The sequence below is a fragment of the Anabrus simplex genome, chromosome X (assembly GCF_040414725.1).
Source record: "Anabrus simplex isolate iqAnaSimp1 chromosome X, ASM4041472v1, whole genome shotgun sequence".
In the NCBI taxonomy this organism is placed as follows: Eukaryota; Metazoa; Arthropoda; class Insecta; order Orthoptera; family Tettigoniidae; genus Anabrus; species Anabrus simplex.
This window is the reverse complement of record NC_090279.1, coordinates 178,376,410-178,401,683: the sequence shown is the minus strand read 5'-3', so window position 1 is coordinate 178,401,683 and position 25,274 is coordinate 178,376,410. Positions and strand designations below refer to the sequence as shown.

General features: G+C 39.0%; 1 protein-coding gene across 2 annotated transcripts; it reads left to right on the top strand.

The window, feature by feature from the left end:
- Positions 1 to 6,455: 6,455 nt before the first annotated feature.
- LOC136886049 (uncharacterized) lies at positions 6,456 to 24,230 on the top strand. Of its 2 annotated transcripts, none has more exons than XM_067158774.2 (3): positions 6,456 to 6,538; positions 20,573 to 20,868; positions 23,208 to 24,230. In XM_067158774.2, exons 1-3 carry the CDS (start codon positions 6,527 to 6,529, stop codon positions 23,461 to 23,463), a joined length of 564 nt encoding a protein of 187 aa, XP_067014875.2. In that variant the 5' UTR covers positions 6,456 to 6,526; the 3' UTR covers positions 23,464 to 24,230. The 2 variants fall into 2 exon arrangements, with proteins under 2 accessions (XP_067014875.2, XP_067014876.2); XM_067158775.2 differs by having other exon boundaries at positions 6,497 to 6,538; positions 20,576 to 20,868.
- The last annotated feature ends 1,044 nt before the right edge of the window (positions 24,231 to 25,274 follow it).

Sequence of the window (25,274 nt, the reverse complement as noted above, 5' to 3'; positions counted from 1 at the left end):
TTTCTTAACTATACATTTTGTATTTTCAGCGATCAAAACATATTTCTTATGATAGGATATGTTTTCATGTTTGCTAAACATATCCCTGGCTTTTTTACGATAAAGCCTGAGTGACCAACGCCCCTGCTACTTGGTGATCTCCTTTCCCTCCATTTTCGGTATGGGAAAATAACACGCAGTACCGGTACTTGCAAAAAGATCCAGATTTTTCCTCTGAATAAGCCAACCACGTAAATTCTTCTAGCCACTTCATTTGAAAAGATCTAGTATGATTTAAACTAGTAATGGAGGGAAATTTGTATCCAGGCTGAGGTTTCCAAACATTTTCTAACATATTTCTTTTTTCGTTTTGAAAGACTGAATGGAATTGTTTTGACAATATCATAGATATTTTCCCTTGCTTGGTTAGGCCTACTATCCTCCATAACCGAAACTACATTAATTGAGCTCGAAGTAGCGACATCACAAGAAGCAGTTCTACCAACGCAGCCAACTTCAGCATTGTCACCGTCACGCCCATTTGCACTATCGCCAACAGACTTATTGACACTTGTTTTCTTGGCGAAAAAGTTTTGAATGGAACCTTGCCTCTTCATTGCGATTTTGGTTCACTTACGGCCAACTTCCCACCACGTACGTACGTGGCGTAAGTACCTAAACCAGTGGCGACGCGTGCAGTGGGATTCGAATCCACTATCTCCCGGATGCAAGTTCACAGCTGCGCGCCCCTAACCGCATGACCAACTCGCCCGGTATTTAAAATTCTAGTGCAAGGTATGAATTAAATGTAATCTGAAACTATATGTATTGAAAATAAAATTTAAAGATGTTTGAGTCAAAATATGTATGTTGTCCATACACCGAATATGGGAAAAAAAGTAAGAGTTTTATGTTTTTCCCAACCCCCTTACTGACAGCAGCACTTGAAGAATTTAAAATTCTAATTGAACAATGACTCTTAATCTCAAGATTAACATCAGAAGACAAAAGTGTCGTGGTAAGTTCTGCTATTATCTCAATGCCATGATAATAAAAGCGATTACTATTATTCCTCACAGTTAAGGAACGTCATTTGGACTACTCCATCACAGGAACCATAAGCCTCCGTGGCTCAGGCGGCAGCGCGCCGGCCTCTCACCGCTGGATACCGTGGTTCATATCCCGGTCACTCCATGTGAGATTTGTGCTGGACAAAGCGGAGGCGGGACAGATTTTTCTCCGGGTACTCTGGTTTTCCCTTTAATCTTTTATTCCAGCAACCCTCTCCTCTATAATTTCATTTCATCTGTCATTCATTAATCATTACCCCAGAGGAGTGCGACAGGCCTCGGCAGCCAGCACAATTCCTATCCTCGCCGCAAGTTGGGGTCTTCTTTCATCCCATCCCTGACCCAGTCATTGGCTGGAAAAGTTGTAGGTTTTCATTTATATAGGAACCATATAAGGCTAATGTATTATTATCTTCTTCTTCTTAATCTGTTTATCCCCCAGGGTCGGTTTTTCTCTCGGACTCAGCGAGGGATTCACCTCTACCGCCTCAAGGGCAGTGTCCTGGAGCTTCAGACTTTGGTTCGGGGTACACAACTGGGGAGAATGACGAGTACCTCGCCCAGGCGGCCTCACCTGCTATGCTGAACAGGGGCCTTGTGGGGGGATGGGCAGATTAGACAGGGAAGGAAGCGTCCGTGGCCTTAAGTTAGGTACCATCCCGGCATTTGCCTGGAGGAGACGTGGCAAACCACGGAAAACCACTTCGAGGATGGCTGCGGCAGGAATCGAACCCACCTCTACACAGTTGACCTCCCGAGGCTCAGTAGACCCCGTTACAGCCCTCATACCACTTTTCAAATTTCGTGGCAGAGCCGGGAATCGAACCCGGACCTCCGGGGGTGGCAGCTAATCACGCTAACCACTACACCACAGAGGCGGGCGTATTATTATCTATGAACAGTAATGTTATTTCATATAGTATATTATTAATCGAGATAAAGGGTTTTGTGAATAACATTCGCTTAGTGGAAGTATATAACCCTCATACCAACTTCTCCAATGATTTTCTAAAATGTTCAGAATATTTTGGAATAAAGGTGGTAACAACTTTTGTATTACTGTTGGTGACTTTAATATAAATAAATTAGAACCTAGTGAGCTTCAGAATCTCTGTGGGTGTTATAATCAGAGTTCATGTAACACTGTCTTTCCTACTAGAATTTCATTGACTACTAGTACACTTATAGATCACTTTTATGTAAACAGAGTCTGGAAATATAAAATATGTAACATAATAACTGATCACAGTGATCATAATTCATTAAACTTGGATATTAATATTACACCCAAAATGAATACACAAAGAAATCATGTAATGCAGCCTACAAAATATCATGTCCAATCTGTGGAAAAATACATGTCTCAAGCATCATTAACTATAAATGATGATGATAGCTCTGATATCATAAAAAATAATTACTTAATTACTTTAAAGAAAGTACTGCTTCAGTTAAAAATAAAAGTCCAAATCTAAATAAGGAAGTTAGACCCTTTTACCCATGGTTTACTTCAGAGTTGTTAAAATTAATCAGACAAGAAAATGAATTATATTATAAAATTAAAAGACAACAATGATATTTCGTATGGGATGTGGCTATATTTCACAGCAGTTAATTCGAGACTATAAAGACATACGTAACAGGGTTACTTGAATAAGTAATAAGTACCAATAAGAAAATAAATATGATTGGCTATCAATAGGTTAAACAGCACAATTAATCAGTGAAAAGTGTACAGGCCATGAAGGCCCTTGGAGGAGTGGATGGTAAGGGCTTCCACCATTGTTAACCTCGGCACGTGATGGGGTAGAGTGTTTAGCTCTACGCCCGGCCACCTTTGCCCCCAGGAATTAACCTGGTACTCATTTTGGTGTAGGCTGAGTGAACCTCAGGGCCATACGCACCTCCGGAAGTGGAAATCTCGTTTCTTAAAATTACGACTTCCTGACGGGGATTCGAACCCACGTCCTTCCGGGCAAACCGAGCACGCCTTGACTGTAATAATGAAGAAATACAATTGAAAGTAATTGATAAGTTGGTGACTGATTCAAGTCAAATTTCTACTATATTTAATTACTGTTTCACTGTTTGGATCTGTCTTTGGCTAAGGACATTCCTCAGTCTAAATACCCTCACATTGAACCTGGCCCATCTAACCCCTACTAATGAAAGTGAAATTGAAAAATAATTAATAATCTTAAAAACAGTTGTAGTGTTGACTGTTTTGGTATTAGTAATATTCTTATGAAGAGACTTTTCTAGATTTATTATAGCTCGCATCACAAAATTAGTTAACAAATCTCTATCAGAGGGTAAAGTACCAGGTAAACTTAAAATCACCAGAGTTGTACCAGTCTATAAAGGAATGGATAAATTTATGGTTAGTAATTACAGACCAAGTCCGCCTCTGTGGTGTAGTGGTTAGCGTGATTAGCTGCCACCCCCGGAGGCCTGGGTTCGATTCCCGGCTCTGCCACAAAATTTGAAAAGTGGTACGAGGGCTGGAACGGGGTCCACTCAGCCTCGGGAGGTCAACTGAGTAGAGGTGGGTTCGATTCCCACCTCAGCCATCCTGGAAGTGGTTTTCCGTGGTTTCCCACTTCTCCTCCAGGCGAATGCCGGGATGGTACCTAACTTAAGGCCACGGCCGCTTCCTTCCCTCTTCCTTGCCTATCCCTTCCAATCTTCCCATCCCTCCACAAGGCCCCTGTTCAGCATAGCAGGTGAGGCCGCCTGGGCGAGGTACTGGTCATACTCCCCAGTTGTATCCCCCGACCAAGAGTCTGAAGCTCCAGGACACTGCCCTTGAGGCGGTAGAGGTGGGATCCCTCGCTAAGTCCGAGGGAAAAACCGAACCTGGAGGGTAAACCGATGATGATGATGATGATGATGAATTACAGACCAATCTCGGTATTATCTCCTTTATCTAAGATTTTAGAACAATTGGTTAAAAAGGATCACTTCGATTTTTGTTAAATAATAAATATTTTTATAAATATTTCAATATGGTTTCCTACCTCACTCGAGTACCAATTATGCTATTGAGGATATTATTATTAACACGCGAGAGGTCGCGCGAAGGCAAATTGCTCACGCTTAATATTTTAATGAGCTGCTATTTTCCCTTTGCAGTGAATGCTCTGATAAAAATAAAAATATGTACCCTGTTTAACTGCCTTTCAACTACTACTAGCATAATTACCCAGTAACAATATTTTCTCATCATCATCATCATCATCTGTTTACCCTCCAGGGTCGGCTTTTCCCTCGGACACAGCGAGGGATCCCACCTCTACCGCCTCAAGGGCAGTGTCCTGGAGCTTCAGACTCTTGGTCGGGGATACAACTGGAGAGAATGACCAGTACCTCGCCCAAGCGGCCTCACCTGCTATGCTGAACAGGGGCCTTGTGGAGGGATGGGAAGATTGAAAGGGATAGGCAAGGAAGAGGGAAGGAAGCGGCCATGGCCTTCTGTTAGGTACCATCCCGGCATTCGCCTGGAGGAAAAGTGGGAAACCACGGAAAACCACTTCCAGGATGGCTGAGGTGGGAATCGAACCCACCTCTACTCAGTTGACCTCGCGAGACTGAGTGGACCCGGTTCCAGCCCTCATACCACTTTTCAAATTTCGTGGCAGAGCCGGGAATCGAACTCGGGCCTCTGGGGGTGGCAGCTAATCACGCTAACCACTACACCACAGAGGCGGACAACAATATTTCCTCAATGTAAAAAAATTAATGATTTTTTTTGTTGCAAAATCTGGTAAAATTACGTGAGTTTTTAATGAGCGCGAGAGACCGTGCGTGAGCAAATTGCCTCAACGTTTGCATTTGTACATTTCAATTGATTTGGTCACAATTCAAGACAAAACTACAGCACCATACTTCACTGAAAGCCACCATAAACCTCATGAACTTTACTTAAGAAACTTTCTTGGAAATGCAGTCTTGTAAGAATGCACTACGCGAGGGGTTGTACGAAGGCAATTTGCCGCGGCAGATGCCAGAGTGAAAGAAAATTTAAACTACTCCGGAACGCCGAAGACAATACACTGACGATAATCAACGTCAGGTGAGAGAGAGGGAGGGGAGGGATGTAACGAGCGCCTTAAGCCCTACACTGGCTAGCAACGAAATTATTAACAAATATTTAAAAAGTGCAGTTTGTAACATGTAATAATGCTCAGAGTAGTAAAGTTGATCTAAATTGGTGTGCCTCAGGGATTTGTGCTGGGGCCTTTATTATTTCTTATATTCGTTAATGATATTGGTCGCCTTAAGTTAAATGGAAGACTATCTATTTTTTATGATTACACTAATATGTTTATGCAGGCTCTAGTAATCATGAACTTGAACAAAAGGTGCAGCAGGATATTCTATTACTTGAAACATGGCTTAATTCCAACTGATTAACAATAAATCTAACAAAAACAAACTACATAATTTTTCACAAACTTTTATATGCATTAAATTTGGATAAAAATATGTTTTTCTTCAATCATAGTGTAATGAGAGTGCAGAGTACTAAATTCGTAGGACTGATTATAAAGAAAATATGTCGTGGAATAATGAGGTGGAGACTATTTGTAATAAAATTATCCCTGTGATTGGTATCCTTAGTAGATTGAGATATAAATTTTCTTGTGGGTTGTGGAGGGGTATTATTGAAAGCCACATCTCTTATATGACACATATTTGGGCATGCTGTAATAAAGAATTATTTGGAAAGGTAGAGGTTCTTAGGAAGGGAGCACTAACAATAATTTTCAAACTACCCATTCTGACACCGAATAAAGATTTTTATAAACATTGTAATATATTATCGCTTCCAAACCTCCGCATAAAGGCTTCTATAATTATAATCTACAAAATTCAAAATAAATTAGTCCGCTCAAGCTCATCAAGAATTACCAATTCACAGATTTATAATTATGAAACAAGAATTATTTATAATATTCACTACAGTGAGATTCATTCCACTAGTTATGGTCAAAATTCTCTTTGGCATTTTTCTATAACTATGTATAACTCACTTTCAAAAAGAATAAAAAATCACATATTTAATCTATTTTCAAGAGTAATGTAACTAAATACTTAAAATAGTATGGTAATTATATTTAGGAAGCTTTGTCCTATCTTATCTATTAGAGCATGTTACATTATATATATATATGTATACTGTATATTATTTTGTAATTACATTGTGAATATAGCTGCCATTGTAATTTATCTGCATTGTACCAAGAAGAGCCTTGGCTCAGGTGCCTATATTGAAATGGCATTTTTAAAATATATGTAAACAGATCGACATGGGTTCTGACTTAACTGTCATTTCTACAAAAAGGGCAGCGGAGGACGCGATGATACAAGGATACGTGTTTAAGGAGGCCTTGGTAGATAAGTACAGGCCTTGGTTTGGTTTAGTCACTGCCTCCTGCGACGACATTCAAAGCGGAACCGAGGTCTGAGAAGGAAACATGCAGAAAATAGTAAGTAGGCTTACAATAACTCTAATACAATATCAGGAGAAGTATTTGGATTTATTGAAGTAGGATGGGTTGATTTAAGGGTGTATTTCGTAACAAGTCTCTTCTCAGAACATTTCACGATCATTTTTAAGTTTTTTACTGAACCATGAATATTTTTCTGGAGTATTTTATTTCGTATGTCCGGTGGTATTTGAAGGCGCTCAAATACGTCAGCCTCGTGTCGGTAGATTTACTGGCACGTAAAAGAACACCTGTGGAACTAAATTTCGGCACCTCGGCGTCTCCGAAAACCGTAAAGTAGTTAGTGGGACGTAAAGCAAATAACATTATTATTATTATTATTATTATTATTATTATTATTATTATTATTATTATTATTATTATTATTATTATTTCGTAAGTTATTTTGTTTTCTGACGTATCTTCGTAAAACTGAATGCAGCTGCTATGTTTCAAATTGTACTGTGTGCATACCGTACCTTTCACATTTCCAGTTCTGAACTTTTTGACACAAATATGTCATATGGCTGGGGGGGGGGGGGGGAGGGAGGTCATCTGAAAATTAGCGGTACATAATGTGTTGTGACGCGATGTTACCTAGCAACCGTACAGGCTGTGATGTGAAGTATTGACGGATGGCCATGATTGAGAGACATGATATTAAAGAGGAGCTATAGAGTACAAGTGATCGATGTGATCTTGCAGGCTGTGATGTGAAGTATTGATGGAAGGGCATGACTGAGTGACATATTATCAAAGAGTAGCGTTAGAGTACAGATTGTCGATATGATCTTGCAGGCTGTGATGTGAAATATTGATGGATGGCCATCTGGGAGACATATTATCAAGGACGGGCGTTAGAGTACAGATGGTCGATGTGATCTTACAAACTGTGATGTGAAATATTGATGCATGGCCATCTGGGAGACATATTATCAAAGAGGAGCGTTAGAGTACTGGTGGTTGATGTGATTGTCGATGTGATCTTGCAGGCTGTGATGTGAAGTATTGATGGATGACCATCTGATGATGATGATGATGATGATGATGATGATGATGATGCTTGTTGTTTAAAGGAGCCTAACATTTAGATCATCGGCCCCTAATGCCTTACTTTCGGTAAAATGATAGATGATGGATTATGGTAGAATGGTAGAATACTCGTACAGTATATCATGCAAATTAATATTTTAAAAAACACATGAAAATGTACAAACACAAACTAAAACAGAGTCAACAGAATAAAACGTAGTCAACAATAATGTAGAGACTGATACGAAACACTACGTTTATGCGATAAAACAACCTGCTATCCCTCATAAAACGGATGACGAGGTCTGCTGACTGCTCGTAAGAAGAGGGAGATGGTACTCGGGGGTTTTAGACGACGGCGCAGATCGACCAGGTCCACGCACTCCGTAAGGATGTGTACCACGGTAAGATGATCACCGCAAGTACACACCGGAGGGGGTTCTCCTTTTAGTAAATAGGAGTGTGTGGCCTGCCACTCCATCTTTTTTATTTTTTTTATTTGGGAAACCAAAAACAACGAGAAGCCGAATTACAGAGTTCCGCAAAGGAAAACTATATTTACAGTGGAGTAGCACAAGGCAAACATAAAAAAATAAGTGGAAGAACAATGAGGAAAAAACATAATGATAAAAATATAGGGAAAAATTAAAAACAAACAAAATAACAATAGAGACACAACAATTAAGAACAAAATATAAAGGCAAAAGAAACAACGAGTAAAATTGAAGATTGGACGTAAAACGAAGAGAAGAACTTATAGCTAGGCACAGTAAGATAAATACAGATATAACACATAAGTAACGGTATAGCACAGTAAAAAATAAATAAACAAATGAATATTACATTAAGTACAAAAGAGGAGACTGCAATGAGAAGAGAAAAAAAAGGAATATGAAGAAAATGAACTAGGTTAAGTTAAGGAAGAATCGATTAAATGAGGCATACGAAGAAAAAACGTCCAAGTTCCTGTCAGTAGATAAAGAGTTAAGGAGGGTTGGTATGTGGATAAATAAACTTCTTTGAAGGAGAGAGAGGCGGGAATACGGAAAATGAAGGGGCGGATTAGTCCTGGTTTTGCGAGTTGGAACATGTAAGGAAAAGAAGGATGAAGGTTCGGGAGAACGAAATAAACCGTTAACAGCGTTATATAGGAATCTAAGGTCGGCTACTTTCCTGCGACTAGATAACGGGCGAAGGTTTAACTTATCTAGTATCTGATTACTGCTCAAGTTTCGACAATCAGATACTCTGGCTCTAACAATGGCACAGAAGAATGACTGCACACGGTCTATGTGATTCAGATTAGTGGGTGAAGAGATAGACCAAATAGGAGACGCGAATTCAATAATCGGTAGGATGCAAGATACATACTAGGCTCGGAGGCATGGACATCGGTGATGTCAGAAAATCTATACAACAAACCGAGAAGTGACATTGCTCGTGAGGTTATCTTTTGTATATAGGGTACAAATAACAATTTGCTGTCAAACAACACTCCTAAGTCATTTTGTTCTTGTCACTCCATCTCCCAATGGGACATAACCAAATGTCTCAGCTAAGAGCGAATATCACTTGCTGGAACCTTGCAAGGCAACGGGGGCAATGTAACTGCCTCCTTGGCAGCCTTATCAGCTAACTCGTTTCCCTCTAAACCCATGTGACTTTGGAGCTACATGAACGTGATTCTGGTGCCGGCACCCGAACACCGAGTCAGCAGGTCCTGGATCCGCTGCACCAGAGGATGCCGAGGTAAACATGTATCAATAGATTGTAACGAGCTCAAGGAGTCGGTACACAGCAGAAAGTGCCGGCGCTCATCGGACAGCGCGCGCCGCAGAGCTTCACTGATAGCATAGAGCTCTGCTGTGTACACACTACAGATTTCCGGTAGAGAAAAAGGAAACCTCTCACTGTCGACATCGATCGCAAGCCCACTTTCGTTTCTGCCCTCGAACCATCCGTGTAAACGACGACTGAATCTGGATACCGGCCTACAACGGGCAGGAAGAGCCTCCGATAAATTGAGGGGTCCGTGTTCCCCTTCGGACCGGTATGAAAATATAGAATTATTTCAGGTCGTCGTATTATCCACGGAGCAGGCTAACAATGGGGCATGTACGAAAAGCCCCCGTTGCCAACCTAACTCCGCTGTGGTGGATGCTATTCAGTTTCGCAAGGACGCTTAGCCTTGCTGATCCATATGCTGCACTGCCGTAGTCTAACTTGGATAAAATATGTGCCCTATAAAATCGTAGGAGCACCGTGCGGTCTTACCCCCCCCCCCCCATGTAGTGCCGATAAGAAACTTCAAGACATTCAACTTGTTAGTGCATTTCAATTTTAATTGCCGCACGTGTGACTCCCACGACAATTTGCTGTCGAAAAGGAGCCCAAGAAATCGGTGTCAACTACAGGAAGAGCGACATTCCCTAAGAAAAGCTCAGGCAAAAGTGTACAGCAGAGGTCTTTGCGGTTGAAAACTGAAAGCCACGTTCTAAAGTCCACTGTTCCACTCTCCTGGATAGCCATCTGACAGACATGTTATCAAAGAGGGGCGTTAGAGTACAGCTGGTCGATGGTGATCTTGCAGGAGGATGTGATGTGAAAGTACTAATGGATGGCCATGACTGAGAGACATATAGAAGGCTCTTTTATCAAAGAGGCCTCATCGCTTCATACTGCCGAGAACTGATTATTAAATTCGTGATAGTTTAGTTTCACAGGTCCTGGGTCAGTTTCGATAAACTTCCAAATTCTTTGAAATTATTTAAGAAAAGGTTAGGCAAACTATTGATCGAGTAAGGACGAAATTATAATTCCATTAGTATAAATTGCAAAACTACTTGACCGAATTAGTGCAACGAAACAGGAAAAGAGCTTCAAGAATTAGTTTTGCCTAATCTACAGGACGAAGTGCGATCAGAAAACTTACACAAACACGGGATGGTGATGGTTGTGATTATTGTTTTAAGAGGAAGTACACCTAGGCAACCATCCTCCATTAACATTAATCAGAGAGAAACTATGGAAGGGGTTCGACACTTCGAAAAACGAAGCTATCAGTCAAAGAAAGACAAGGTGGGAAGATGGAAGACTCCCCAGGTCTCAGGGTCGGAAAAGAACAAGAGTTAACCAAGGGAGGTCGGGTAGGCACAAGTAAGTCGAAGCAATGCCAAACAATGCCAGGACTAAGCTCAGGGCTCCGTGGTCGTCAACCCACGCTTCCAAGTTAAGAGCCCCTGAGACATGTTTTAGTCGCCTCTTACGATGTTATTCTACCCACAGGGGGACACAAACACAGGGGTTCGACAAAGAACAAGAAACAAGAAAGACAGCATGGCGTACTTAGTCGGAGCAACGGAAATAGATGCACTCACGGCGGATAAAATTATACTGTGTGAAAAGAAAGGTCAGCAAGTGTTGATTGCGTGAGATCCTAAGTGACCCTTTCGTGAAGAAGATTGGGGGCCGTACATTTCTCTTCCATTCCGGCCTCGAAAACATGTTAATTCGGCCCTAGATTTTCCTGTACTGTAAACTCCAGTGACCTTAGCCACAACAGGCCCGACATTTTCCCGTTGATAACAAAGCAGAACACTCTGACCTCTTCAGAACAGTTCCTCATTTATCAAAATAACTGTCCTGGTCGAACGTTTGAACCTCAAGATAAGAGTTCCAAGTCTTTGCACAACAGGTATGTTGCTGAAATTAGGTCAAACGATAACTGGAGGTTACGTACTGAATAAGATATTAAAACAAGTTAATGGCCTCACTTAGTTTCCACATTAGTCTAATGCAGAGGTTTTCAAACAATTATGTTATTAATGGCCCTATCGATAAATACTACATAACTAAAGTTATATATAGTTAAATTTCCGATCATTTATGCCTTACCGGCTATGATAATAGGGACATTCGCTGGTAGTTTTGGGGAAAGTGCCTTCATTTTTTAATACCTATGTTATTGGACCTATCGAAAAGTATTACACACCGTAACAAAAATTAAAGAGAATACAAGTTCCAATCATTTATGTCTTGGGAGAATGGAGACGAGCTGCTCGAGTAAGTGGTGTGTTCCGGTCTGAAAGTGGTGAGATGGCGTGGAGCGATGTATAAGTTTGAGTGGAGACTTTAAAAGTAGGAAAGATCACAATATGGAGATAAGGCTGGAATTCAAGAGGCCAAACTGGGGCAAATATTCATTTACAGGAAGGGGAGTTAGGGATTGGAATAACTTACGAAGGGAGATGTTCAATAAATTTCCAATTACTTCGTGATCATTTAAGAAAAGGCTAGGAAAACAACAGATAGGGAATCTGACACCTAGGCGACTGCCCTAAATGCAGATCAGTAGTGATTGATTGATACAGTTTTTTTTCTAGTTGTTTTACGTCGCACCGACACAGATAGATATTACGGCGACGATGGGACAGGAAAGGGCTAGGAGTGGGGGGAAGCGGTCGTGGCCTTAATTAAGGTACAGCCCCAGCATTTGCCTGGTGTGAAAATGGGAAACCACGGAAAACCATCTTCAGGACTGCCGACAGTGGGGTTCGAACCTACTATCTCCCGAATACTGGATACAGGCCGCACTTAAACGACTGCAGCTATCGAGCTCGGTGATACAGATTCAGCGTACCGTCTAGGACAATAGAGTAATGACATTAGACTTTTGTTACTTAGGCCATATCAACGCCAAGCGTATTTACTGGCGATGAATTTTGTTATGATTGCCTTAAGGCAGGGATTCTCAGGGTGCATGCGCTTGGTACATGCACTGTGCACGGTGCAAAAGACGACTTCGCTTGGTTGACCAGAATGCAGACCCCAACACCTCGATTTGGAGCAATTGCGCTGTCTCTCTCTCTTTCCCCACTCCTGTCTCGCTCGCTCCCTCCCCCTGTCTCCCTCTTCCTCACTTGCTCCGTAGCGCTCCAAATCCGAGCTGAGTTGAGCCGAGCTTAGCCGAGTAGCCCAGAGACGAAGCGTTGGTCCGAAACCCACGAGTGGGACCGATGCACTGTGTACAGGAACTCTGCACCGCTGTTTGCACACGTGAGATTTTCGGCGTTTGAAAGGCCCTGCCTTAAGGTGTAAAACCGCACTGTCGTCGGTCCATATCGACAAGAAAACATGTGAAGATGATTATAAAAATATGAGAAAAAATCATAAAGTAACTATCGCTTGAGGAATACGACAAGAGGAAGTCAGGGTAGAAGGAATGTCTGCCTTTACATTAGCTGCTCTAATATCCCAGAGTCGGAAGGAAAACAAATGTTGAAGGTTTACAGTATCGAAACCTCATAAAACTGATCACAATAACATTATATTAACCATTGTTTTGATGTGATTTGTCTCTGATGCTCCACTCATCTCCGATAGATGGGATTACTGCTGCGTCTCGAGTAGCTATGATTGTCCCATCAACGTAAATAAAACGAGATCATGAAATTAAAGATATTTTCATAACACATCACAGGAAATTTAAGAGTTTGTGTCTAAATCAAGTATAACAATGTATGAAAGTTTCACAAAACGCTAGATTTTAGCCTCAGTAGCAAATATGGATTTAAAATAAGTGTAGAAAAGACTAACACTCTTCTATAACTAGAAGGGGAAAGAACGAAAAGGTCAGATTAGACTTGCAGAGAAGCCCCTGGAAGTAGTGGAGACGTTCAAATACCTGGGGAGTGAATTAATAGAGAACGCTCGACTAGATGTTGAGATTAGTAAGAGGATTCGAGGTGTGAGCGTTTTCTGTGTTTGTTACGGGACAAAGATGTGCGAATGGAAGCAAAGAAAACTATGTACAAAATGTATTACGTACCCATAACAACTTACAGAGCAGAAACTTGGCCAATGACAAAGAAGGATGAGAGTCAAATACAGGTAGTTCTTGAGGAGTATGGTACAGACGAGCAGAAGAGGTAAAATAAGGAATGAGAAAATCCTGGAGTGGAAAAAATGAATGATAGGATAGGGAAGAGCCGACCAAGATGGTTTGGGCACATAAAGCGAATGAGTGATGAAAGAATGCCAAGAAAGGTGATGGAAATGCAAATGCAAGGAAGGAGAGGCCGTGGACGACCACGACTGAGGTGGATGGACACAATCCAACGCAGTGTTATAGAAAGAAACCCGGACTGGGACACAGTGTTGGAGGAGGAGTGGTGGAAAGACCGAAGAAAGTGGAGAGGAACCATATTTGCCCCTACACGGCTAAAGCTGGATAAAGGGAAATGATGATGGTGATGGTGATGATGATGATGAGCAAATTAATAAATAAGGATGAAACATTTTCGATCTTAATTCTGGAATTCAGACATTGTGAACCATCAAAATTTCAATAGGACAGGTGTGCCTGCATGTCGTGATACAGTTTTCTGATGTGTCGTTGTCCAGGTGAAACTTTCCAGCGAAGCGTTGCTCCACGTGTATATAGTTTAGTTTAGTTTAGTTTATTGCCTTTCTTATATGGCGGGGCTCAGGCTATGAAGCCTGCTATTATGCCAAATCATATTATACAACAACTTTATAAAATCATTTTTACTTATATTTCTAAAAATCACTAAAAGTAATTTACTTAACCTCTATAATTTTCTATCCTTATTGATAATTAAGAGCTAATTATTAAATTTTTACGTTGGTGAAATCTACTTTTTACATATTTGAGTACCACATTAAACATTTCCTTTTATATAGCCTCGGATTGCCTATCCCTCTAATTTCAGCTGGGATTGAGTTCCAGGAACGTATGGTAGCAGGTATGAATGAGTTGTTGTACGAGTTACTGTGGTGAATGGGAATGGATAAGAGGGAACGTGCGAATGACCTTGAGGGAGCTCTATCGGAAGGGGAGAGGTATTTAAAGTCTGTTCTAAGATAGTCTGGTTTGCTCGTATATATTTAGCTCCCTTCTTAATTATTTCCATATTTCGATTTTTCGTCATTTTTTCCTGAAGGCGACACTCCGTAGATAAAAATCGATACTTTGGTCATTTTTGTGAAATTTTTAAAATGACTGAAATATAAAGAATTGAGTTTTTTCTTGTCACGAAGTTATTCCGCTGAATTCAAACAATTTATCACTGTAACAATGCTTTGTTTGCCAATTGTAATTTTACATTTAAATCCCATTTTTCTCCCATAATATTCTGCCAAATGTAACAAAACTTGTATGCTCTATGTATCACTGCTATGTTAAGAAACCTGCGTATGGAATTTTTGATTCCAGAATTTTTTCAAGTAGTAGGGATTTTTAAGTCCAAAATTAAAGAACGCAAAAGTTACACAAATTTTAATACAATATGTCTCCTTATATAAATTATGTACAGAAAAATCGAAATTAAAAGAAGGATTATCTACCTAATTACGAATTTACTTTAACATGTTAATTACATTTCATGAACAAATGGAATTAAAAATTTCAAAAGAAAAAAATATTTTGGAAAAAACTATTAATTGTATATGAAAGCAATGTTCGCGATATCTCTACTTTTATGTGGGTGATATTCCCAAAAAGTTTCGTGAAAATCCATGCATTAGGTAAAAATACCTTTTTATCGCCGAAGTGTCGCCTGAAGGCGTACAACATTTTGAGAACCACTTGTCTAAGTTTTTAACATATGGCATTTTTTTTCTTACAGAGTAATAAAGTTTTGAATCAATATATCTCGGAACTGGTGAAGAACTACACTAGTGTCCTAGTTCGTCAGTCTTTTGAATATTCTAAAATTCACTCTAAAATTCCAGACATGTTTTAGTACGTACCCTATATAATGTTCGATTGCTGCAAAAATTACACCGAGTTTATTTAAACTCTCCTATATTTAAGGACATTTCTCTACCCCCGGTGATAAGCTGATAAGTGATAAAATGAACTTGTGTGGTTTAAACACATAATGAGATACCTCAAAATACAGATACTTGCTTATACACATTCTCTGTATGTGAAAAGGAGAAGGGCCAGTGGAGAATGTGTAGGAGAATAAATTGGTGTAGATATCTCGTTTTTGACAATGTGACTTATCAGCTTATTCACAAGGGTCACAATTTTAAACCTTAACTGCGCAAGTTATTATTTTTAAATATGGTGGTTTTTCATTCCAAAAAAATATTTGTCAAAATTATTATATTTTTATTTATTTGGATCAGTAAAAATTGTAAAGAGTTTTGCATTTTTATGCACCGGTTTGAAAAACTGTACGATTACTGGAGCTACTGCCAGACTTCAGTCTTAGGGATGTCCTGGCTCACGAATTCTCTGAGGTAAACAACATTTTATTTAAGCTCTTTAAGTCTTTAGGTTTTTCCAATCGTGAAATTACCAGCGTTTCGCCCCAGTGTAGCAGTGGGTTCATCAGTTGGAATGCTACACCTTTCCAAGACGGTGGCGCTAGTGCGCCCTTGAGGCATTTTAACTGTTTAAAGTTTACACCAACGCAGCGGATTAGCAAGAAAAATCATAAAATAAATGTTCATTTTTAATACACTAGCGACCCCTAGCGAGTTCGTCTGCAAGGACACTTCTAAAATGATAAAGCAGATATAACAAGTAAGTATATTCTCCTCTGCAGATATGCAATGCTGTGCATTTAAGGATTAATGGACTACAGCAATGAACGTTTCCTCAAAGAATCAAACTTATATGGTAAGCTATATATGGAGAGGACACGATGCATATTTTGAGAGCTAAACGTCTGAACACTTCGCTGTATGCAACCCAGGAGAACACCGCCTGTCCCTGCAATGCCCTCTGTCTATAGTATTTCCTTATTGCACCTGCCTCCTGTCGGTTTTATTTCGTTGTATGTGGAATTAATCTCACATCCGAGTTCATCATCATTCAAATATTATCAACCAGATGTAGAAGCAAATGTAGCCATGCTACATGTATTTTTGTCTTGACCAAGTCGTTTCATGTCTTGATACTTCGTACAAGGAGCACCTCTACATCACTACCGGTCCCTTTCCCCACCCTAAAATGATGCTTAACTGTGATCTGTGAAGAAACGTCCTCAACCCTTATACCCTCCCATCTCACAAAAAAAAAAAAAGACAGTATGATCCACAATAACAATTATTGTTATGGGAAACTTTCAACATTAATTAGTTCATTTAATAGCTACTGTAAAAAATGATCAATCTATGAAATGCATTATTCGAATTAACCCAACAAAGCCAAGTAGAGGTAGACCTCGTTTATACGCGATAGTTACGTTCAGTGGAGTTGCCACGCATACCGAATTCGCGTAAATCGAGAGTCATTTTATATGTAAAATAAAGGTTAGGCGTCAGTTTACTTCCATATTCAGTTTAAAATAGCAGAGATTCTTAGTATTTTTACAACAAATAACCATTATCATTTTTCTGAAACGCATTTTAATGCAAACTCTATACAATTTAAAATTTAACACTCAAACACACAATAATAAACTAAACTCTCAATACCAGCTCTTGGCTTTAGCTTGAATACCAGCTCCAGAGAGAGACATGTGTTGTTGGCCGTGATGCTCAATCCAATCCATTCTTTCCATCGCTTCCGAGCGAGATTTGGTCACTCTATTCACAGTTAAGTTGGTTGAAGTTTGAGCTATTTTTTCGAATTGATTCCGCATTACGAATAGTTCTCACAGTGGATTTACTACGTCCGAAAATACGCTGAATGTCAACAATATGTTCACGTTTCTCATAGTGATCAGAAACTTCTTTGTTTCTAACGAATACGTGTTTGGTATCCGCTTCTTTCCTTCGGCAGGCACACTTTCTTTCCTTTTACCCGGCGTTTTAAATACGAAATCTGTCAAGTGCAACTTCACAGCTCTACTGACCGGAACTGACGATTCACGTCTCAACAAACACGACAGAAGATGCGCGTAAATGCGCTTGCCCCGTTTAACCTTGGCACGCGACGCAGTGTACGTTACAGAGTACGTCACTCATGTCAGTACCCGCCTTAAGACATTACAGCGTCCACGCACTGTTTACAGATGGCAGCACTAGACCTAAAACCAAAACCGCGTATATGCGAAATTGCGGATAACGAATTCGCGTATAACGGGGTTTACCTGCATGTATTATGAACAACACCTTGATAAAACTTAAATTGTAAATATCCCAAACTATGTAGCTTGAATAACAATAAAATAATAACACAGAATAAGAAGAAAAAAGAACAATGACGATTAGCCAAATAATAATAATAATAATAATAATAATAATAATAATAATAATAATAATAGTGGCTCTAATACACCCATTACACAAGAAAGGTAACAAGCAAGATGTCAACAACTACAGAGGTATATCTCTCTTGCCAGTTGCTTACAAGATATTCTCAACAATACTGCTAAATAGAGTAAAATCGACACTGGACAGTCAATTGGGTGAATATCAAGGTGGATTTAGAGAAGGAAGATCTTGCTCCGAACAGATTTTCAACCTGAAATCTATAATTCGACACAGATTAATAAACTCCAAAGACATAGTTGTAACATTTATTGACTTTAAAAAAGCTTTTGACTCTCTTGATAGGGAAACCCTAGATAAAGTAATCCGTGAATTTGGAGTTAAAACTAAATTGGCAAACCTAATTCGTGAAACACTTACAGACACTATCTCGAAAGTAAAATTTATGGGTGAAGTATCTCGACCTTTCAAAATAAATACAGGTGTCAGGCAGGGCGATGGTCTATCTCCACTCCTTTTCAATTGTGTCATGGAGAAAATTGTAAGAATTTGGAATGAAAAACTGAAAGAATCTAAAATATTTCCACTCATACTGGGGAAGAAGAACAAAGGTGTTGCAATAAATTGCCTAGCATTTGCAGATGACTTTGCCATACTTTCAGAAAGCCTTACAGATGCAGCAATGCAAGTCAATCTCCTTGAAAAGACAGCCAACATGACAGGCTTGAGAATCTCTGCTGAGAAAACAAAATTTTTGACGAATATAAAAAGTGCCCCAAAGATTTTAGTAATGGATATTGGTCAAACAGAAAAGGTAAAGAAATTCAAATATTTGGGTGAGACAATTCAAGAAAATGGTTTAGAAAAATCTGCTATAGAGGAGAGGATACAAAAGATGGAAAGAGCGTACGGTATAACTAAGAATACTTACAACAAAAAGTGCTTATCAACAAAACTTAAAATAAAGCACTACAACACAGTAGTGAAACCAGAATGCCTTTATGTCAGCGAATGTCTAGCACTGAACTACAAGCTTGATAAATTAGAAATATTAGAAAGAAGAATTATAAGGAAAATATTAGGTCCTCTAAGAATTGCAGAGTTTTGGAAATTAAGAAGTAACAATGAAATTTACCAGAACGTAGAAAACATATCAGAAACAATAAGAAAAAGGAGATTGCCATTTCTTGGATACATTTACAGAATGGATGACAATAGACTAACTAAACGAATCTTCAAGTACCTTTGGGAAAAGAAATCAACTACCACCTTGATTCAAGAAGTCAAGAAAGACCTGGAAAGGAACAACATACGAGAAGAAGAATTATTGTAAAGAAAGATTTTTAGGAAGAAATTCTTACAAATGGAAGGATTCCAAGGGAGGAAGGAAAAGAAAACAGGCACAAAGTGGACTGAAGACAGGAAAAAGAAACATAGTGAAACAATGAAAGAATACTGGAAGAAAAGGAAAGAACAACTAAGGAGGAACAATTGAAATTGTAACGTGGTCCTTAGAAGGCCGGAACGCAAGAATAATAATAATAATAATAATAATAATAATAATAATAATAATAATAATAATAATAAATGCAGACTGGTTGATGTAAGATTTCCATATTTTAAGTACAGCCCTCAAACTGTACTCGAAAATGACGATATTAAAATGTACTGGGACAGAACAATTATCACGGGTACGACGACTGTCCACAACAAACCGGATATAGTGGTGTTAGAGACGGGAATAAAACGTGTCACTCTGATCGACATAGCCGTCCCGAACACCGGGAACCTCCATACCAAGAAAATCAACAAGTGTACACCACTGGAAGAACATATTCAAAGACTATGCCACTATGAAGAGATGATAATTGTACCAATCATCCTTTCGAGTACAGCGGCTATACCTAAAACCCTGGTGGAAGGACTGAAGAAGTTGGATGTCAACACCAACATCTACAACACCATGCAGAAGATGGTAATCATTGCCACGACTGGAATTGTTCGGAAATTTATGGGTTCAAATTCTGCGTAAAAATTTGATGTTAATTAAGGTTTATTGTGCTTTGATTTCCTAAAATCTGTACAATTCCTTGAACATCATTACCACGAAAGTGTGCAAAATAAATAAATAAATAAATAAATAAATAAATAAATAAATAAATAAATAAATAAATAAATAAATAAATAAATAAATAAATAAATAAATAAATAAATAAATAATGTTGTTGGCCTTACGTCCCATTAATTACTATTAAGGTTTGCTGAGACGCCGAGGTGCCGGAATTTAGTCCCGCAGAAATTCTTTTTACATGCCAGTAAATCTACCGACACGAGGCAGACGTATTTGAGCACCTTCAAATACCACCGGACTGAGCGAGGATCGAACCTGCCAAGTTGGGGTCAGAAGCACAGCGCCTGAACCGTCTGTGCCACACAGCCCACGATTAGCCAATAGAGCACATCCCTTCCAGCTACGTATTTCCACAAATCCTTTACCGAACTCCAAAATCCTTCACTTCTGCTTTAACCCGTCTGAATCTCTTGGCCAGAGAGAAGGCATTACCTTCTAGGTGACCCGCCTCCCCCTTCAGGGGAGGAAAGTAAACTTGCTTTAAAAGATCTTAAATTCAAAACTTCATTATCAGAGAAGTCTTGCTCGTGAAGAGACGAGATTTTCTTCTGAAGACGCGGAACAATTTCTCTGCGAAACGTAAAGAATTGTTCTCTGAAACAGGAAAATTACAAAAACTTGTTATGTCCACAATTACAGGTCGTGAAAGCATCAATCTAAATATTGTTTGTGGTTTCCATTAGCAGGTATCACTGTTCTCCATGCTGCTACTGCTACCGTACCTCACAGCTGAGGGAACTGGTGAGGCTTGTTCCGTGACTTACTACCTTCAGCAAGGAGAAAGGCGCGAGTTCCGCTTTAGCAACGGTCCTATGTTCAGGGCTCAACTGTCCTGTGTGTTCACATTCGCTGGTCCTGTCGGAGAGCGTCTCGTGGTCTCAGCGCGGGATGTGAATATGGCTACTGGCCGCAACAGCTGTGAAGAAGACGCTATCAGAGTGTACGGAATGCAGAATGGGGAACTCTCTCTTCTAGACACGTAAGTTATGATAAGGGTGGATTTTGACGACCTAAAAGTCACTGAAAATGATGTATAAAATGCCATTAAATTTATGAAAAAATTCTATGAAATTAGTAGGTAAGCTGTAGGTGGGGTTGCGAAGCCTGCTGCATTCCTTGTGACTGAGCCACGATAGGAAATACTTTCTCCTAATTATCAGAGGATTATCTCCTTTACTATTTAATTTAGTTCTGGAAAAGGTTATTAGGATATGGCAAAATGCAACTAAAGGTATAAATATTGGTAGATGTATCCAAAACAAAATTCACCTTACTTGCCTAGCACTTGCTGATGGCATTGCTATCCTATCTAACAACAAAAAGGAAGCAATCCAGTCCGTAGAAAAACTCCACGAAATAGCAGCCAAAACAGGATTCCGAATTTCTTATGAAAAGACAAAGTATACGGAAGGGACTAGATCAGGTTTCAACAATCAACCATTAATCACCAAATATGGAAATATTGCTCAAGTAGACAAATTTAAGTCATCATCAATCATCATCATCAATGTCCCACTCTAGTCGCCCGAGTGTGGTTACAAATTTAAGTATCTAGGTGAAATTAACGAACCAACAGGATTAAATAAGCAAGCTAATGCCTATTGCTCACGGTAAACTGTTTCGTAAAATTTGTTGTACAATTAATTTTATAAAAATTTGGTGGAAACAAGTTGTGTTGCTTACGGTAAAATTATTTTATAAAATTCGTGGAAACATCGGGATGACCATCTATGAACTCACTTCTGAACTAAGATGTATATGTGCTGCCATCTACGATGAACTTATAAACGAAGAATCAGCTGTTCAGCTTACAGTGTGTTTGAGAGTATGGCTCCAACAAACAAAGCAACACTTGCTGCTTTGGCTGCAATTATATGTTGTACGGTGGTAGAAAGGAAGAAAAGAAATGCCAGGAAATGCTGGACTCGGGATTGGATCAAAAGAAGAGAAGAAGGTAGAGGATTGATGTCGTTGGTCGAAAATTAGTTGAGGTTAGAAGACCAGCATTCATATAGGAATTCGGCGATTGTGTTTTCTGCCTCTCTTCTTGCATTTCTATTGTGGCAAAGTGGCGTTTTAACCTCGTACAAATATGGATAATTCTGGTATTCGTCCAGTAAAACACTAACAGCTTCCTTAGTCCACCCGGGTCCTGCCATTTTACAAAGAAGTGTTTGTTTACAATCGAGCTTCACAATCTTCTCACGATGTAGCGCCAGCATCATCGTGATGTCAGCTTCGCTGATTGGTTCGTCTCGTAAAATTAATTTTACGGAATAGAACATGTCCTGTTTTATGAAAAGTTTTATCAAAGGTTTTATAAAACTTGAATTTGACCGTGAGCAACAGAAATGTTATAAAATTAAATTATTGTACAATAAATTTGACAGAAAATTTTACCGTGAGCAACAGGCATAACAAAGAAAGAATTGAAAAACTTCAAAGAGCATACAAAATTACTTGGAACGTATACAATAAAAGAACTATATCAACAAGGCAAAATTACGACATTATTATCATCACAGTAGTTAAAACAGAAGCACATCATGCATCTGAAAATATTATAATTGATGACAAATCTCGAATAAAGATGATCGAAAAACATGAAAGAAAAAACCTCAGGAAAATTTTAGGACCAAAGTGCAAAAATGGAATTTGGATGAAAAAAAGAAATCACATGAAATCTATCAAGTTACAGAAAAAATCACAGATGCAATACGGTCACTAATATAGAATGGATAATAACAGGCTCACAAAGAAAATGTTAATCTTATCCTTATCAATAAAAATCACAATTATTGGCTAAAAGAAATCAGTGAAGACCTAAATGAATTTGGCATTGATGAAGAAACCGTTCAAGATAGAATAAAATTCAGAATCTTAATTCACAAACGAACATTTTCTCTAAAGCCCACCCGACTAAATACAGGATGGACTGAAAAACCTAATAAGGAACACAGCGAACGGATGAAGAGATACTGGGAAGAGAAGGAGAACAACCAAAAAAGTGCTAATAAGTTCAATAGCGCTCCTTAGTTGGGCATAACGAATCAAGAAGAAGAGATCTGTATTGTGTTCCTAAACATATCTTGAAAACACAAGACTCACAGGTATAAATAATACAATAGGTAACTTCCATCCCCTTGTTCCGGACCGCATGAAACATAGGAACATTTTGTGATATTTTGGGGGTGTATTATTCACCACTTGATTAATCCCCACGTTTTATTTGGTGGGGAACACCTATTCTCTTCTCCTTGCATTCCTTGAGAGCTATGGATTGAGTGAATTCACGCAGCATTTTGTTTCGTATTTCAGGGTCTGCGGCGTACAAGAGACTTCAAATCCTGTTTCTTCCAACTCCAATGTGATCGTGGTGACGTTCAACTCCGACGAGGATAGGACGCCAAGGTCCTTCATACTGACCATCACGTCAGAACCTAACTATCCTACTACCACTGCTGCCCCTACTCGAAGTACTGCTAGAACTACGGCGAGAACTACACCCAGAACCTCAGCAGGAACATCACCTACACCCGCGAGAAGAAACACAACAGTAACAACAAGAGGCTAGGGAGTGCAGTGGTCTCTTCCAGTTATCCCAGCAGTATTAACATTTGAATTTATCAGTTTAATTTTGAAAATTGTTCTCGATATTTTTTGATACTTGAAACTTTTAGAATTTAGCTAAAACTTTTGATAATAGAACTCAATAGATTTCGATACTTTATTTTTAGAAGATTCTCTTTTCTTCTGTTTTATCATCTAATTAGTCATTTCTTCCTTTCTCCTTTTTTATTTATTCACCTACCAATGTGTTAATTCATTATTTCTTAAATTAATAAGTTAATTAATTAATTAATTCACTCATTCTTCCTCTGTGTCTTTCATTCATTTATTCCCTCTTTCCCTTACTCATCCCTTTCTTCCTTCATTCACTCCTTAATTAATGGCAGCTCGTGAAGTTTAGTTATGGGGCTTCACATACAGTGGAACCTCGATATCTCGAATCACCTCGAGTTATCGAAATTTATTTCGAGTTATCGAAATTTCGAGATATAGAGAATACCGTCTTTGAGCTTGTATAGAACATAATTAAACCATATGTATATACGGGCTTATACTGAATATTGAATACAGTATTTAAAAATGTACAAACAAACTCTATTCTACGGCATCACTTTAATTATAACCCTTATTATAGTAACATTTTAGCAGCCTCTGTGGATCCGTGGTAGAGTGTCGGCTTCCGAATCCCAAGATATCGGGTTCAAACCCGGCAGAGGTAGTCGGATTTTTGAAGGGCGGAAAAAAGTCCATTTGACACTCCATGTCGTACGATGTCGGCATGTAAAAGATCTCTGGTGATACATTTGGTATTTACCCGACAAAATTAATTAAATCTCAGCCAAAGACGCCCAAGAGAGATCCGGTTTACTCTGTCTGCCATCTAGCGGACCTATAGTAAAACGGAACGTCGAAATTGACGAGCAGACAGCCAGATGGTGTCAAATCGAAATGTCTGCACACGGTAGCTGAGGCCATACGATTATTATTATTATTATTATTAGTAGTAGTAGTAGTAGTAACAATTTTAGAAGGCAGGATACAGAACATACAGTAGTGAAACAAGAAACATACCTCGGTTAATACCTTTGCAAAAATCCGTTAGTCTCTTCTGTTTGTCACTATTAACCTTTCCTCCCTTCACGTTGAAACTTCTCATCAATACCACGCAGTCGAGATTCGTAAATAGAGCTTGTCATCCACGGCTTCGCGGGATTGCTTTCGTAAGTGACCGGTAATTAACTCACACCCGAGAAACAGCGAGGCTTCGCCGATTTTCCGATCATTAGAAGTTTCAGTTTTTCGGTTCCCGTCATATTAGCTCCCAGCATCACTGTAACCACAAATGCCGTATTGCACAGCATTCGAGTTACAGAGTATTTTTTGCTTCAAGGGAGGAAATGTTTGCTTCGAAAAATCAAGAAATTTGTGTAACCGAATATATATACAAATATACTTGAAGAAAAGGACAAACGGCCGGAAAATTTAAGTTACTTCGAGATACTGAAAATTCGAGATATCGATGTTCGAGATATCGAGGTTCGACTATATTTCATTTTAAAATGTATAGTGTTATTGTTACGAACGAAACACAGACTGTTTTTCGATCTAATTTGATCTAATATAATTTAATTCATTTATTCATTCATCGGCCTTTACTTTCTTTCTCTCACTTAACCATATATTCATTTTCATAATTTCCTTTCCTCATTTGTTTGTTCATTCATTCATTCAATGTTCGTTTGTTTTGTCATTCATTCATTCATTCATTCATTCAAGCCACATTTTTCTCTTTCGTAACTCCTTGACTTTTCGAAA